Here is a 16,688-nt window from a genome sequence, read left to right as displayed (position 1 = left end):
CTCTTTCACTCCTTTTGAAACTTCCATTAGGAAGCAGATGTTGGTGCTTCCGGGATCTATCTGTTATATCCTGTACCAGCTTGTATCTTATATTTTTTTTGATGCTTTTTCATCAAATGCTATTAAAAGTACCTACATCTCTGAGAAAGCACTATCTCATCGCCAAGGTTCCCTTGCTTTTAACCCAGTTATTTATGGAATTTATGGCATCCTTAGGGTTGTATAAAGATCCTGGAGCGGGGGCGGGGAGGGTGAAAGGCAAAAGAAATATCACTCCATGTTGCTACAAATAGACTATGATGTATGTCCCCAAATCCCTTTGTTTAGCTCTGCCCATTTTCTCAAAATAAGTGCCTGGGCAGGGAATGAAATCTCAAGACTATAATTTGAAGCTTTTTGCAGAAAGATTACCCCACTCTGCCCTTGGGCCACACAGCCTGGAAGAACAGAGTGGTGGTCCTCATACCCACACCCTTGGTCACTTTCGGTCACCAGTCACTATTTGTCACTGGACCACAGGGCACTGTTCCTCAGCTCTCCCAGTGATTACAAAGTATGTAATGGGTCCTATAAATGCTAACTCGTTCTGTAATCCTGAACCTTCCCAAGATTCCTGGGTGTTTCTGAATATTTTACAGTTCATCTTGAGTGGACCAGGAGACTGAAGAAAGTCGGTGTGGAGAGCTTTTATGGACCCTGAGGAGACAGGAATGGAGGAAAGTCGTGTGTTCTTCTGGAGTCCTTTTGGTTTTATCAGGACCGTTCTATGAAAAAAGTATGACTTCCTCCAATCACCAGGAGGACTGACGGGCCAGCAGGCAACCAAGAAAGACCCCGTGTTTCCCATCTTGGTCCCTCAGGACAGCATCCCCTGCTCTACGTCTGCTGGAGCCTCCGGTCTGATTCTGAAGGTCAGGCATCTGGACAAAGGGATGCGTTTCTCTCTAGGGACCAAAGAGCTCATCTTTGGCAAGAGGAAATATACCGTACAGATTGATTAAGTTGAAACACTTTGGAGAGAATGGGTTTTAGCCAATTTGCCTCTAGTCTAATGAAGTCATTCGATGTCAAAGACAAAGGTCTGTCCTCCAAAACACCAACATTTACAAAGACAGCTGACAACCTAGCTGGTCATACATATCCCCCATAGAGGTTCATACCCTCCACCATTGTGAGATCCATCGTCCATTTGTGACACTCGGTTTTAAGACTTCTTTGGCTATTACATAAACCAACAAGCCTCCTCCCCATGATAGATTTTGTAAATGTGTCCCTTAGTTGATTTGTTTGATCTTTTACTTTTACACATAGTATTTCTGACCTATAGAGGTCCTGGTGGCCTCTTCTGCTTTCATTTAAGACAGTTTCCCCACATTCAGATGAATGAATCCATCATTGAGATGAATGACCCATTTATGGCAAGGTCTGGAGACACTGGTTGTGGATGGTGATCCTACCAATATAAGATGGGTGGAGACCAGGGACACTGCTCCATACCCTCCAGTGCCCAGGATGTCCCAACTCAGAGAGCCATCCAAACCCACATGTCAATACTGCCCAGGCTGATTCACCCTGATTTACTGACTTCTAAGATTTTTCTATCCTTAAAAAATTTTTACCTTTACGCTCATCATCTACCTGAATTCATCTTGGTACACATGGATGTGCTGAATTATACAGAGGTCATGAACTGTCTTCCTTAGGGCACCATTTATTTTTCTATGATATACTTCGCATGGTCTTCCTACTCTTATGTATGTCAAGGCTTTTCTCATCTACATGTAAAACACAACCAAACCTGTAAATCAAGTTTGGGTATCAAGATTAGGATGGTTTCTTAAAATAAATGAACACATTCTCCCCCCCCCCCCTTGGCTCTGAGATAGCTCCTATCTCATGGAAATCCATTCATTGGACCCAACCTAACAGAACGTTCTTTATAACTTGCCCCGGCTCAGAACCTTCTACTAGATAAGCCTTTGATAGCATTCTCTGCTTTCTACCCTGGGGTACTGGTGAGCAGTCTTTTCTATGCCTTCTAGTATCAATGCAGGGTGATCTGAGTTTCCCTACAAGAATCGAGTATTTCATCAATCTCACCAGCAAAGTGCTCTGTGTCCTATTTGCTTTTAAAATCGAAGTTGCTTGCAAATTACTACTTTTTCACTTTAATTCTGGATACTTGTGTTTTCTGTCATCTTAATTTACTCTTAGATAATCCAATATTTGGACTTGTTTCCTGTTCCCCGTTTTCAGTTTTTATGAATCTCTTCTCTCTTATGTATTTTTTGTTTAATTTAATCTTTTTTTCCGACTGGATAATTTCTTTACTGATTTTAATTTTTGTATTGTTTGCCTTCTGTATTTTTTGTTTGTTTTAGTGTAAGATTTTTTTGACCTCGATAATTTATTTCTTCACTGATTTTAAAGTTTCTCTCTGGAATGCTTCTAGTTTTCCCCTTTGGTTTCTAGAGGTAGCATTCATATTGCGAATATTTTTTTTTTTTTTAAAGCACCATAGAAGTCAAGGTTTGATTTGTTCACTTATGAAGTGTTTAGCAATTTCTGATTTAAAATGTCCAAGGGTAATGCTGGTTTTAAATTCAGCTTGCCATTAATGTCTAGTTTTTTTACAGTAAAGTCAAAGACTATAACATTCAATCCCTCCTCCAAGTGACACATTAAATGCCTCCTCGTACTGAGAGTAGAAAATCAATTTTTGTAAGTGGTCCATGCTGGTGAGAACAAAGATTACCACTTACATAATGCATAATATTTAAGAGATACCTCATGCATTATTCATTAGATCAATTTACTCACGTGTCTGCCTCATTTGTGAGTTAAACACTAGGAAAACTATAAAAATACTCTCCCTCTTCCGTTCTTTGTGTTTGCTTGTTATCAAATAGCATTTTTAAATATGCTTTATTTGGTGATTGTCGGCGCACCAAGGATCTTGAGCAGTGTATCCGAAATGTGAATTCTACTCTTTATTATGTAGGGTTCCTTGTCTGGGTTGTTACGCTTAGAAAACTGTATGACTGTTTCTGCTTTTCCTTTCTTCTATGTGTGACCTGATAACTCTGTCCATCGTTTATTGGAGAACTATACCAGATAGAGGCCATGGGTGGGGGGTGGGTTAAGGAAGTGATGGGGATAAGGTGGGGGTGGGTCACTTGTCATGATGAACACCGGGTGATGTTTCGAAATCCTGAATCACTATATTGTGCGCTTGAAACCAATATTGGACTGTAAGTTAACTAACTGGAATTTAAATCAAAACTTAAGGGGTGCCTGGGTGACTCAGTGGGTTAAGCCTCTGCCTTCGGCTCAGGTCATGATCTCAGGGTCCTGGGATTGAGTCCCGCATCAGGCTCTGTGCTCAGCAGGGAGCCTGCTTCCTCCTCCGCTCTCTCTGCCTGCCTCTCTGCCTACTTGTGATCTCTGTCAAATAAATAAATTTAAAAGAAATATAAAAAAAACTTGATCGAAAATACATACATCAGATAACATGGGTCCTTGTTAAATGTGCATAGCTTAGTAAATGTATTTAGGATGATTATTCACCCTCAATACCAGGTTTTCTTACTCGCCTCCTGTCCTTTCAGAAAGATCTTTCTCATTAAGTTGTGGTTTTGGATACAATGTTCACCCAGCAGACGACAATTTTTTTTTTCTTTTAGTAGCAAAATCCGTAAACACCTACATGCTTGAGAATCACTTCTGATCAACTGCTAATAACAGATAAACTTGCCCAGATGGCTTATTGGATGTATCCAGAAATCCTTATCACCGCAACCTTAGAAAGTCGTCAGTACACACACATCTACATTTACGGTCTTTATTTGCTTTGCTCCCCTCTGGTGATACCCATTTTTTTTCTGGTGTTTCTTCACCATGGGGAATTTTTTTCATATAGGTCCTTGTTTCCAAGCCAGTTTCATTTGCTCTCAGCTTGGGAGCAGACTCCCCTCTGTTTTAAAGCTTCCTACTCTACACACTTCTGCTCAAATAGTGGGAAGCCTCTGACATTTTCCACATCAATGACTCTCACAGTCTGCAGGGAAGGTGGCATGGAATGGGGTCTCTAAAAAGTCTAGATTTTTAGCAATTTTTATTTGCTGTTAACTGGAGTATGATGTCCCCGCCTTCACCTGGAGAAACATTTTGTCTGCTCGGCCTTGATTTAAATTCTTCTCCGCCTTCACCTTGACAAAAAGTGGGCTGATGCTTCGTCAAGGAGCGGGTGGGTTCTCATTGCTTCAGACTACCTAATCCGAATCAGAACTGGCCTTTCAGATCTCAGCCCTGAGTGCTGGACAAGCAAACCTGACATCACTTATTTAATGATGTAGGGAGGGACAGAGCAGGAAACCCCTCCACGGCCCATGTCCTTGCACTGAGGAATGAATCCTCTGTGACTACTACAACCAGACTGAATTCCAGCACCGGCCCCAGCTCCCTTTCCTGGTGTCCCCTGCTAAGTGGGACAACCCCTTCCCAGAGCGGGCCATGCCAGCGATGAGCTCATACCAGAGATGAGCCCATGCACACTTTTCCAGGCTTCTGCAAACTCTGGGCCTCCCCATGCCCTCAAATGCTGCTCATGCAGAGCCTGACTCATCTGCCAACCCAACTTCACGAAGGTGTCCTCTAACCTTCCTCTCCTGCCTTCAAGACTCACCCCACCCATGAAAACCGCGGCCCTGTGCACACCGCCCACAGCCAAGACAAACTGGAAGAACCTCATGCCCACGCGTCTATCACTAAACACTTTCATCATTCTTTATGTTTGCCCTTGGCCAAGAGCAAGTTCTTCCATATTGCAGGCATCTGGACCATGCCCCAAATTCATGAAACTCTGTTCCTACAGCAGCTCCCTTCAAAAGAAGTCTCCATGCACATGCTCCATCCAGATGACGTCCGTCACCTAGGAGCATCCAGAAGGAACAAATGGTCTCCCTAGTGAACTAGTGCCACTTAGGATACTGTGGGGACACCACCATCCATGTGTCTACAGATGGGAACAAACCCACACTCGGGCTGGAATGCACAACCCACTCTACAGAACTAGGGTGCCAACAGGATCAGGTGTCCACACTTGCAAGCACGTGCTCAAGGACCTATAGGCATCCACCCGTCAACCTAACCGTGGACTCATCCGTGACCTCCCATCTCAAGCCCTGCATGGCCATCTCAAGACATGGCATTCAGCCATTGTGAGAAACTCAGGGCATGTGCTCAGCACCACAGAACAGCTTTGCACATGGCACAGCCCCGTGCAGGAACGTCCACTCATCTTCCCAGGGAACACTGCACACGGGGACGGAGATGCACAAGGACACAGAAACCCATTCTGCACATGCAAGATTCTGCAGAACCCCATGTGACCTGCTCCAACTTTCAACCTTAAAACTCTCACCTCCTCTACAACACTTGCTTCCTTTGGTGATGAACTGAGTGGACTTAGCATCAAATGCCCACTGAGTCAGCGGGAATTCCAGACCCACCGACGCTTCTGGGGACCTCCGAGAGCCACAGGAACCAGTCAGGCACCGGAGCATCTCCCCGACTTACCTGAGCAGACTGGACACCTGTGGGGTGATGAGCACCACCAGTTTCCTGGTCGCACGCTGGTTCCTCAGGGACTGTCCCAGGACCAGCGCGCCCTGGCAGTAGACGTCATTGGTGGCCAGAGTCACGAACGCCTGGTCAGACACTGCGGATGTGGACAAAGACACCACAGTCACGAGCCTGGTGGAAATCGGGAGGTGGCAGGTTCTGAAGCTTCACCAGCTGAATCAAGTAACTGCTCTATAGTTTACCAATGTTTCTGGGAACACTTTACTGATGTCCTTCCTGCCCCCTCCCTACCCCCCTGTCCCTCTCCCTCCCTTCTTCCCTTCCTTTCTTCCTTCCATTTTTAGTAATCTCTCTGCCCAACATAGGGCTTGAACTCATGACTCTGAGATCAAGACTCTGAGCCACCCAGGCACCCCCCACATCTTTCACTTTGAAAACACACAAACACACACAGAAACACACCGACGGCGTAAGGAGCCTGCGAGTGATGCCTTATTTTTCTCTGCATTCGAGTGTAAAAAAAAAAAACAACAAAAAAAAAAACAACTCACCCCAAACACCTGCATCTGAGACACAAACAAATCAAAACCTGTAAGCAACTGCCCAAGTATCTGAAGTAGGATCTAGACGCCTGCCCAACTCAGAACAAAACGAAACAGCAACACAAAACGATGCCCAGTTTCACAGGGTCTCACTCGGAGGGGACAAAATGCAAACAGAGGATCCAATTGACCGCAATTTCCAGTCTAAGTGCATCCTTGCGGTGGTGGCAGCTTTCATGGGGACTTCCAACCGGCTTAATTCCTGCTCCTCTGGGAGCGTGTTGCCGGGAGAGAGACAGCAGTTTAAAGAAATCTGGTGCAGGCTCCCGTGCTGTGTGCAGAAATTAAAATTCGCAGCACGCACCGCGGGGCGAGAACACACAGACCTCGCTTCTCAAAGAGCGGAGCGTCCTCCCCTCCCCGGGCCAGCAGCTCCCCAAGCAGGGCCCAGAGGACTGGCGTTCTCACTAAATATAACGTGACAAACGCAAACTTCTGGGGCCCCCTTTCCAGAATGGGGGGCCACCTCCTTGACCTTCTACATTCCATGGGGGTAAATTCCAAAATGCGCCTGTTACAACAGGCTCCTGTCTGCCTGTTCTTGCTGCTCCTGCTGCTGCTGCTTTCCCAAATTAAGAAGGGTCTGTGAACTCCTGGCCTCTCCACCGTGAGTTGTGGGTTATTCTCAGAGAGTAAAGTTCCAAACTCAACTTTGCAGCTCCCCAGAGTATGTATGTATATATGTATCTGCCTGTCTACCCATCTATCCATCCATCATATCTATTACCTATCCAACCATTTATCCATCCATCTATCCATTCTTATGTCTGCCTATTTGCCATTCACCCATCCATCAGTCCATCCATCCATTCATCTATCTACAATTTATCATCCATCTATCCATCCATCATGTCTATCTATCCATCCACGTATCCATCCATCATCCATCCATCCATCCATCCCTGTGTCCTTCTATGTATCTATCATCCATCCATCCATCCATCTTTCCATCTATCCATCCATCCCTGTGTCTATCTATCCATCATCCATATATCTATCCATCTATCCATCCATCCATCCAACCATCCATCCATCCATCATGTCTATCTATCCAAGTATCCATCCATCTATCCATCCATTCCTATGTCTGTCTATGTATCTATCATCCATCCAACCATCCATCCAACCATCCATGCATCCATCCATCTATCCATCCATCTATCCAACCACCCATCCATCCAACCATCCATCCATCCATCCAACCATCCATCCATCCATCCATCCAACCATCCATCCATCCATCCATCCATCCATCTTTCCATCTATCCATCCATCATTCATCTATCCATCTATCCATTCATATGTCTATCTATCCATCAATACATCCATCCATCTATCTACCCATCCGTTCATCATATCTATCTGTCATCAATCTATCCATCTATCATAGCTATCTATCCATCCATCCATCCATCTATCCATCTTATCTATCATATATCTATCCACCTGTATCTATGAGATGTTCGAGGGGCAGGAGACACCCCCTATGGACATATCTGAGACATGGGAACAAAGACTGGGGTCCTCTAGAGACCTCAGGGTGACAACAGAGTCCCATGTCCAGAACAGACCACCCTATGTCGGGATGATTGAACAGACAAGAGGAAGGTGCAGCTGCACTAGCTCAAGGGAAAGTACTAGACAGAATATAACACAAAGAGCAAAGTCACCAAAATTGGTTAATGCATACACTGGTTTTGCTGCATTTTGGTAAGGACATAAATGTAACTGCTGTAATCAGTGCATATTATGAGCTAAAATATGTTCCCCCTCCCCTGGCCAAATTCGTAGGAAGTCCTCACTCCCAGGACCTCAAAATATGGGTATATCTGGAGATGGGGTCTTGAAAGAGGTAAACTGAGGTCATTGGCGTGAGTCCTGATCTGCCAAGATTGGGGTCCTTACAGGAAGAGGGAACACAGACATACACACAAAGGGATGACCACGTGAGGACATGGGGAGAACGTGGTGTCTACACACGAAGCAAAAAAACCTCAGGGGGAACCCGCCTCAGCCCCACCTGGATCTAGGACTCCCAACCTCAGCCCCACATGGATCTCAGATTCCCAGCTTCTAGGACTGGGAGGAAAATAATATATACTCTTTAAGGCATCCTATCTGGGGGATTTGTTACGGCAGCCCTAGGACCCTAATAAATTGGGGCATTAAACTCGGGAAGCAGACCCGGTAATGCCACACCCACACTAGAGAAAATAGCAGAGCAATCACCTAGTTACCCTTTCAGGCTCCATTTCTATCACTGTAACTTGGCTACATATTTCTTATGTCAACAATTTAAACTGGATCCTCCTCAAAGAAAAATAAAATTCACAACCCATCTTGGTTGGATATTTCTAAAGAGAACATCGAGGTCCTTCTGAATGGAAGGTAATAGGAAGACATGAAAAGTACCCAACTAGATTATTCCTCCTCCTTAATCCTCTCAAGGATCACTAAGGAAACCGCAATCCAATTGTCGGGGTCTGTTTTGACTCAACCATGGTTGATAAATATGGGCCTCCTTCCCGGGAGAGTTATCAAACCAGACACCAGAACAATTAGATTTCCAACCATCTCAAGTTTCAGACCTACTTTGTTTGAACACATCAGCTGCTTCCACATGAGACAGAGTCACGTGTGAGGCAGGGGGAAGCTGGGAGGTCCTGGGAGCAGAGCTGCTCCATGGTTCATGGAGGGGAGCACATCATCTGGGAGGGCTTTGGGGACCCCAAGTGACACACGGAGGACTGGTATTTGTCCTGCAGCTTCCTGATTCAATGAGAATCCTTCAGCTATATCTCCTGTGGGCCCCGTGATTTGCAGGATAGACAGAGATAGTGCTGGGTCTACAGAAGGCATAAACTCTGTCCTTAGGATAGAAGGATTCATGGTCCTGTCAACAGGGTGACACCAGAGCACCCTGGGAGAGCAGACCCCCTCTCTTCAGCGACCCCAACACGCAAAATCACGCTCTGCAAGGAAGACGTGCCCATCTGAAGGCTGGCCATCAGGGCCCCACGCCTGATGTTGTGAGATCCCTCAAGGAGAAGAGCCATCGTTAGAGGCACAAAGACAGACCAGTGGATTTTAAGGTAACAGGATGGAAATTCATTAACAGGTCTCCAGGGGCCACATGGTCTTGCTTTTAAGAAGTTACCAATGACCAAGTCTCATGGTGGCATCAAAGAACCTCCGTGACTGTCCCAAGACGTAATTAGAGTCCGCTGTCCCCCAACATGGCGCCAGGGTGGGGACTCGGGGAAACACAAAACACGAGTGGCTGTACTCCAAGCAATGATTTAAGAAAAAAAAAAATTAATATTCTCTCAACATGAAGTTCCACCCAAAGAATGTGGTGACTGAGAGTTTCAAACAAATCTGAGAGAAAGGTTCATTTTTATCCATTTCTGGTCCTTGTGCATCTTCCACTCACTCCATTTTCTATCCACCCTCCACCCTCCCCAAAATAACACGGCCAGCTTCCCCCTCCGTCCCTGCCCTTTTACTCAAAGGTGGTTTTTGTTCCCCAAATACCCATGTCAGGTCTTCCAGCACATTCCAAGGCTGATGGAGATGCGTCCAAAGGTTGCTCATTGAATGCTGCCATTATACAGACCCTTGCGGGTTTGGGGGGGGGAAGTGGTTTTCGTTCTGGGGACCTGCAAACGGCTCCCGGGAACAGAGAAACCCGTTCTGCTTCTCCTCCGGCTAGATTCCTACAGCGGGAACCACAGGAAACCATGCCTCGGGGCCCGCCTCAACCATTTTCCTCTCTGAGGCCAGACAGGGAGAGGGCAGTCTGGAAACTGCTCCGTGATTTTACCAGATTGCTCCTCTGAGACAAAGTTACCTGTTGTTTAAGAAAAAAGTGTGTGTGTGTGAGGGGGCTCATGGATGGTCATGTGTGGTCTGAGGCAAGGTGGAGGTCTTCTTGATAAAAACAGAAGATGTCTCTCTCTTACGGGTTAAGGCCACAATCCCATTATGTAATTTCTAACCCTCTGAACTGTCCACATCGGATGTCCACAAGCCCCCTGGAAAGGCAGGTGCCTAGCAGTAAATCTGATCCTTGGTGGGGGCCTGCCCTTGCCGTAAGCCCCAGCCGTGTGGCCAGCCCTAGCCCGCTGCCCTGCTGGCGGGGTGGGGTGAGGGGAGTTATCTCCATTTTACTGGAATAACGAAGTGTGCCTGTGGTCTGAACTTGGGAAACCCCAAAGGCACTGTGTTCCTAAACTTTTAGGGACATGAGCTTCCTATCTGTCTACCAGGAGGTCAGAAAAGCACTCAGTGAAATTTTGTGCTCCAGAAACAAGCCCATTTAAAGTCCTAGAGCTGTGTTTTACAGAAGGGAAATTCAGGAATCTGGAGGCCCCCCCGACCAGGCTATAAATGGACCCCTCCAGGCGGGTGAGACTCAGCCCTTCTCCATCTGCGCCTGGCAGGGCCAGTCTCTGCAAACCCAGGGACACGCTGGGGAGGCCCTGGGGAGACGAGGGGCTTGGGGGTGATTGTGCAGGCAAAGGCGGGGGGGGGGGGTTCTCCCCAGGGCAGATGTATCTCACAGGGACCAGTCGGAACAGGGAGGCTGGACAGAAGGCGTTTGCAGACTCACCCGGCATGGTTTAGGCACAGTGGGGCCGCCGTGCGCCTGGGCTCTCTTGGGCGTGGTGGGTGAACTCTGCCGCCTGAGGCAGGGCCCAGCGGAGGCGTGGTCTCCAGGGGACCCTCGCAGATTTCCAGGCCTGCAGGCGACAGCTCAGCATTCCAGACACCCATAGCTGTACCCCAACCCACAGCCCCCTTATCCGCCCCGGGTCAGCTGTGCGCCACTGAACGGAAGCCACAGCCACGACCCCCACGCCCTGCACCTCGCCCTCCGTGCTCCTGGGCAGCCTCTGCCTTACAGCCAGGCTCCCCGCGACGCCCGGTCCTTGCCCCAGAGTCCCCTGCAACCCTCTGCGCCCCGCTTGTCCTCCCTGCCCTGGGACACCCTCAGGCCCTTGCCTGCCCGGGTTTCAGAAGCGTCCCCGCTGCGCCCCCGACTTTCTCCCGGCTCTGGTTCGTCCTGGGCTCCAGCTCCGCGAGCCTCGACTTCCCGACTGCTACGGAGTCACCTGCGACCCGGCTGCGACCCGCCCCTCCTCCGCGCTCCTGGGGTCCCGAGCTCCCCCGGCCCCGCGGCCCCGTCACCTCCTTTCTCGCGAGGACCCCAGTGCGCTCCCCACTCTGCACACCTCGGCCGTGGGCGCTCGGGCAGCCCTGCGCCCCCGGGGCCCCCAGCACCACCAAGAGGCCTCCACGCCCCCGCACCCCCTGCGCGCTCCCGCAGCCCCAGCCCTCGCCACGCCCACCGTCCCGCGCCTCCCTAGCGCTCCCGCACCTCCCGGGGCGCCCTCCCCAAATTGCTCCCGAGCCCCCCGCAACCCCTCGCCCCCCACATCTCCTGCGCGCTCCCGCGGCCTCTGGCCCGGTCGGCGCTGGGAGGGCTCCGCGGCCCGCGCCCCGCGATTGGCCGCTCGCCGGAAGCCCGGCCCCACCCCCGCTCAGTCTCCCGGGCGCGGGTCCCCCACCGAGGAGCCGCAGCCCCAGCCCGCCTCCCCCGCGCGCCGCCTGCCGCGGGTCCGGCGGCCGGGAGAGAGCCGTACTGGGCCGGCGGCCGCCTTCCGATCCCGCGCCCCGCCCCTGCCCCCCGCGGCCCCCTCCCCGCGGAATCCGAGAGCCCGAGGTGTCGAGGTTGGGACATTTAACCTTTACCCAGCCCGTTCCAGAGTAAATGTTTGCAGTGGCCCCGTAGTCTGGGCCCAAGGCCAGCCGGCTGCGCTGGAGAGGCCACGCTGGGAAACCTACCCGCAGGGACCGCGGCGCACTGGATCGTACAGCCTCCCGGGGTGGGCGAAGGAAAGAGTCAGGCACCGGCGGCGCACGCCCGGACGCGGGAGAGGATCGCAAGATAAATGAAGCCTTGGCGCCTCAGCAGTTGAATCCGTGCGCGCATGGGCGGAGGCTCCAGTGAGTGTGTGCGTGAGCAAGGGCGCGCGTGCGCGTGCAGGAGGGCGGCTGTGCGGGCCCGCAGGTCGCCGCGAGCGGGTGGATGCGTCCGTGCGCACCCACTCGCGACCCCACAGGGACCAGGAACTTGGCATGCTCCAAAGTCAAGGAGGTTCCCTGGCCTCGGAAAAGAAGGGGCAGAGACAGAGAAAGGAAGGTCCCCTAGTTCTAGAAGCCACCGTCCATAAAGACGGCATCTCGATCTATAACCGCCAGCCTCAGGGGATAGGCACGGGTCGGGGGTTTCACCGCACATCACAGATAGGACCAGAGCTGTTAAGAAATTGAAAGCAGGTCAAGCACTGGGTAGAGCCACCTGGAAACCAAGAGTGTAGGACTCACCTCATCACGCTGACCATTTCTACCCTAGGGGACTCCGGGATGCACATCTGCTGTACCATTAAGGTATTGCTGGTCTGTCCAAACGGAGAAGACGCATGGAGCTCTCTGTCCCCACCATGGGCTGTGTGCGCATGCTTCATTCCTTCTGGGGTCTGGACAGGTATCTGCAGGGCTATGGAGCCTCTAGAAGGTTCCTCGAACTCCCTGCAGCCCCTGGATGGTCGGTGGTAGGATCGGGAACTGAGAAATATCTGGGGCAAGCCCCCGCTGGTGTCAGTACCCCTGTTGTCTATCCCTGGCCCACCAGCCTGGAAGAGGAGAAACATTCTCATGAAGCTGGACATACAGGGGAAGAGTCAGGTCCCACATGAGTCCTGCTCAGCCCCCAACAGGCCTCTTGCTTCCAGGGGAAGGTGGAGGTTTCCTGGGCTCTGTGCTGGTCTCGCTGTTGGCTCCAATATTTGCCAAGTGTCCCCCGACATCCATGGCATTCTGGCCTCAAGTGAGCAAACTGTGGAGTACTGTGTGCAAAGGCCCTCTGGTGAGGAATGGCTCCTGGACAGACCTCCAACAATCAGAGACCTGTTTCCAAATGTCCCAGGCAGCTCCTGACTCCTTTACTACGTGGATTCCCAAAGTGTTCCCTTTTTACGGCTTAGAAGTTACCCAGCAGCAGGACTTCCACCTAGTGACTAGTGGTGTAGGTCTAGTGACATGTGGTGTAGGTCACTTTATGATGTGGGGCATCCCATGCACTGTAGGGTATGGAGCAGTGTCCCTGATTTCCACCCACCAGGTGCCAGAAGCATGCTGTTTCCCCCATCAGTTGTGACACCCAGAAACAACTCCAGACATTGTCAATGATCCCCTAAGAAGCAGAATCATCCCTGGGGTGCTAACCACTCGGATGGATGGATGGATGGATGGATGGATGGATGGATGGACAGACAGATAGACGGGTGTGTGGTTGGATGGATGGACCGATGGATGGATGGACAGATGTGTGGTTGGATGGACAGATGGATGGTTGGATGGATGGATGCGTAGATGGATGAATGGATGGACAGATGTGTGCTTGGATGGACAGATGGATGGATGGATGGTTGGGTGACTGGATAGAGTCCCTTGTTTTAAAGCATTGTTTCTTGGCATCAGCAGGACTGACATCTGAGGTTGCACCATTCTTTGAGGTGGGACGTCTTGTGCATCTTGTAGGATTCTGAGCATCACCCCTGGTCTCCACATTCAAGTGCCGGGAACACCGAAACCCCCACTTGTAACAACTGAAAATGTTTCCTGACATTGAGCCTCATTGAGAAACTCTGTCCTTTAGCAAGAGAACCTTCTGGGTGGAAGCCAGCTGGGAGTTGAGCCAAGCAGAACCCTCTGCCCTGAGGGAAGAAATGGGGGTGTTTTCCCTTCCCTGGTCTCCCCCACAGGTTCCTTGACATATGTCTCGGGGGTCTGTGTGGGACAATCAAGACAAAAGGCAGGGGGCACCATCTGGGGTCTGCATGCCGATGGGAGTTCCTGCTAGCTGATGGACTGTGCAGAGGGCAGCCTCCCTCCTCTCCACGGAGTGGGCACATCTCTCTCCAAGTAGAGCACAAGGCTTCGGCTCTTGGACACATTCACATCCTGGGCATCTGGGCGAATTATCAGGAGCAAAAGTCAGGTTACCCCAGCTCCCTGCAGGGCTCTGCCTCTCAGCCTAGCTGGGGTGGGCCATCCTGTTCACCATAGGGTCCAGACTGCTTCCCTGGTTTCCACCCCCAGCTGCTGGGAGCACTTCCTCCCCAGCCTCCAAAAACAAAGACAGGACCTGAGAGCAGAAGTGGATGCCCTTTCCATGAGAGCGTAGGAAGGTTGGGGTGAATGGCTCTTCCCTGCTGGCTTGGGGAAGAAACCCCATGGCTCTACTGTCCCTCCAACAACCCTCTGTATCCTGTTACCCCCGTATGGTCTCCAGAAGGTGTAGGTTCTAGCAGCTCTCGGCAGAACAGGAAACAATGGCAGGTGCATGGTGGAGTTGACAGAAGGAAACATTGCCCAGGACTCAGCCTCCGAGCCTCCCACCCACTCACCAGCCCTGGGTCAGCCCCGAGCAGGCAATATTAGCAGCCCTCTGGGGAAACTCTGAACGACACACATCCTCTGGCTTCCCTATGGGCACCCTGGGATCAGAAAACGGAGTCTGGAGACCGGTGTGGCGGGCGGGGGGGGGGGGGGGTGCGCGGCGAGGGCTGGGGCTCCGTGATGCACGCTCAAGCAACACACTTTGTTCTGATTGACGGACGAGGTAGGGGTGTGGCAGGAGAAGGTGGAGAAAGATGCATAGCAGCCGGAGGGAATCGGGGAAACTGCAGAGATGTTCAAACAGGAAGTTTCAGGCTGCCTTGTGTCCCAACACACACTTCCATCGTGACCCCACCCCTGCCCCACACACCCGCCTGCCCCGTGGGACCCTTACTACTCAGAATTTGTGCTCCGAAACCAGGGCAGAAGGCAGTAAGCCGCAGGCAAGCCTTCCCAGTCCCCGGCCACAGCCTTGGTCCAGGATACAACTTTCTTTTCTTTTCTTTTCTTTTCTTTTCTTTTTTTTAAACGATAATAGCCATCTGTTGGGATAGATTTCAAACCCAGAACCTACAAAAAAGACACCAACTGATTTGATTGCGCAACACAATTTTGTGTGTGTGTGTGTGATCAAAGCCTGATGAATTCATCTGAAAAGGACAAGCAGGAGATGGAGAGAGAGTATTTGCAATCAGGATATCCTGATTGCAACAATGTATCCACATTGTACCCACTTGTAAACGTGATGTATGAAGAGCTACAGTTGCAAACCACTTGATACAAGACATAGACAAAATGTTTGTCCCTTAGGCTACTGGTTTACTTCCAGTCCCTCCTTTGCCGCGACTCAACATCATACATGGAAGAAAGACCTGCTGAAGTTGAAGATGAACCCGTGGAGGGACACCTGGCTGGCTCAGCTGGGGGAGCTCATGGCTCTTAATCTCAGGGTGGGGAGTTCGAGTCTCACGGTAGGTGCGGAGATTACTTAGAATGAGCTAAATACCTAAGATGAAGCCGTGCATTTTTTTTTTTTTTCTTTGTAGCATTGTGATAACTGGGAGAGACAGAGCTAGGATTCTCCTCCAGAATTCACGCAAGCTGATCTGATCGATTTGGGTGAGGGATGCTGTGGAACATCGTGGGTCTCTCAGGACTCAGAAGTTGGCTGGTGGCTTCTGCAAGGAAATCTCTATCCTTAAAAGAAGGAAGCGAAAGGAAATGCTCTTAATTAGGGCCCTGAATATTAATGGACGAGGCTGTGATGGCTGGTGCTACAGCAGCCGTCTGTGGCCAGGAGTAAAACTAGCTAATGCTTTGCAACAGTGAGGTCCAAAACCAGCAAAGCTGGACACTTGGAGGAAATTATGGAACTCTCTAATCACTACACCACAGAGGCTCAAACCTCAGTCGGTCTTGTTAGGTGATCCTTTCTTTATGGACTGACCCATTTTGAAATGGGCTTTCAGTGACTTCAACATCCTGACTCATACAACCTAGCAGAAGTTCTCAAACATTCTGGCCATAAGACTCCTCAAGACTCCTAAAAATGATCGAGGAACCCCAAGACATTTGTTTACGTGGGTTATCGACGTCTGTATTTTCCATCTTAGAAATAGTAACTGAAAATTTTTAGATGTTTCTTTACTTAATAATACGTTGAAGATAATTACAAAAAGCCCATTATGCTTTACCCGAATCGCACATTTTTAGTGGAAATAAATATATGTTCCTGAACAAAAATTGGGGGGCGGGGAAGAATGGCCTTATTTTCCACATTTGCATAACTCTACAATACCTGGCTTCCTAAATTAAGAAGATGGCTTTCTCGTTTTTGCTTACACGTTGTTGCACCAAGGTCTTCCAAATATGGGCACATTACAATTTCTAATATTTCAGTATATCATGTATATTCTTAATTTTTTAAAAAAGATTTTATGCATTTATTTGACAGAGTGAGAGAGAGCACAGGCGGGGGAACAGCAGATGGAGAGGGAGAAGCAGACTCTCCACTGTGCAGGGAGCCCAACGCGGGAC

General features: G+C 49.9%; 2 protein-coding genes across 5 annotated transcripts in view; both read right to left on the bottom strand.

Annotated features, from left to right (window-relative positions):
- The window catches only part of GYG2 (glycogenin 2), a 36,849-nt gene extending 24,705 nt beyond the window's left edge, over window positions 1–12,144 (bottom strand). For 3 of the 4 annotated variants that reach the window (XM_059158530.1, XM_059158532.1, XM_059158533.1), the window contains exons 1-3: window positions 12,033–12,144; window positions 10,798–10,927; window positions 5,578–5,719 (exon numbers count right to left, since the gene is read on the bottom strand). In XM_059158530.1, the coding sequence (XP_059014513.1) occupies window positions 5,578–5,719; window positions 10,798–10,804 (149 nt within the window). In that variant the 5' untranslated portion in view covers window positions 10,805–10,927; window positions 12,033–12,144. Of the gene's footprint in view, window positions 1–5,577; window positions 5,720–10,797; window positions 10,928–11,755; window positions 11,843–12,032 lie in introns of those variants that run through there. The other variant, XM_059158531.1, reaches the window with a different exon arrangement.
- The window catches only part of XG (Xg glycoprotein (Xg blood group)), a 191,436-nt gene that overhangs the window by 134,604 nt on the left and 40,144 nt on the right, over window positions 1–16,688 (bottom strand). The window lies entirely within an intron of this gene.

This window comes from Mustela lutreola, chromosome X, assembly GCF_030435805.1.
Source record: "Mustela lutreola isolate mMusLut2 chromosome X, mMusLut2.pri, whole genome shotgun sequence".
Lineage (NCBI taxonomy): Eukaryota > Metazoa > Chordata > Mammalia > Carnivora > Mustelidae > Mustela > Mustela lutreola.
The sequence above is the reverse complement of the archived record's forward strand: the minus strand, read 5'-3'. Positions and strand labels throughout refer to the sequence as shown.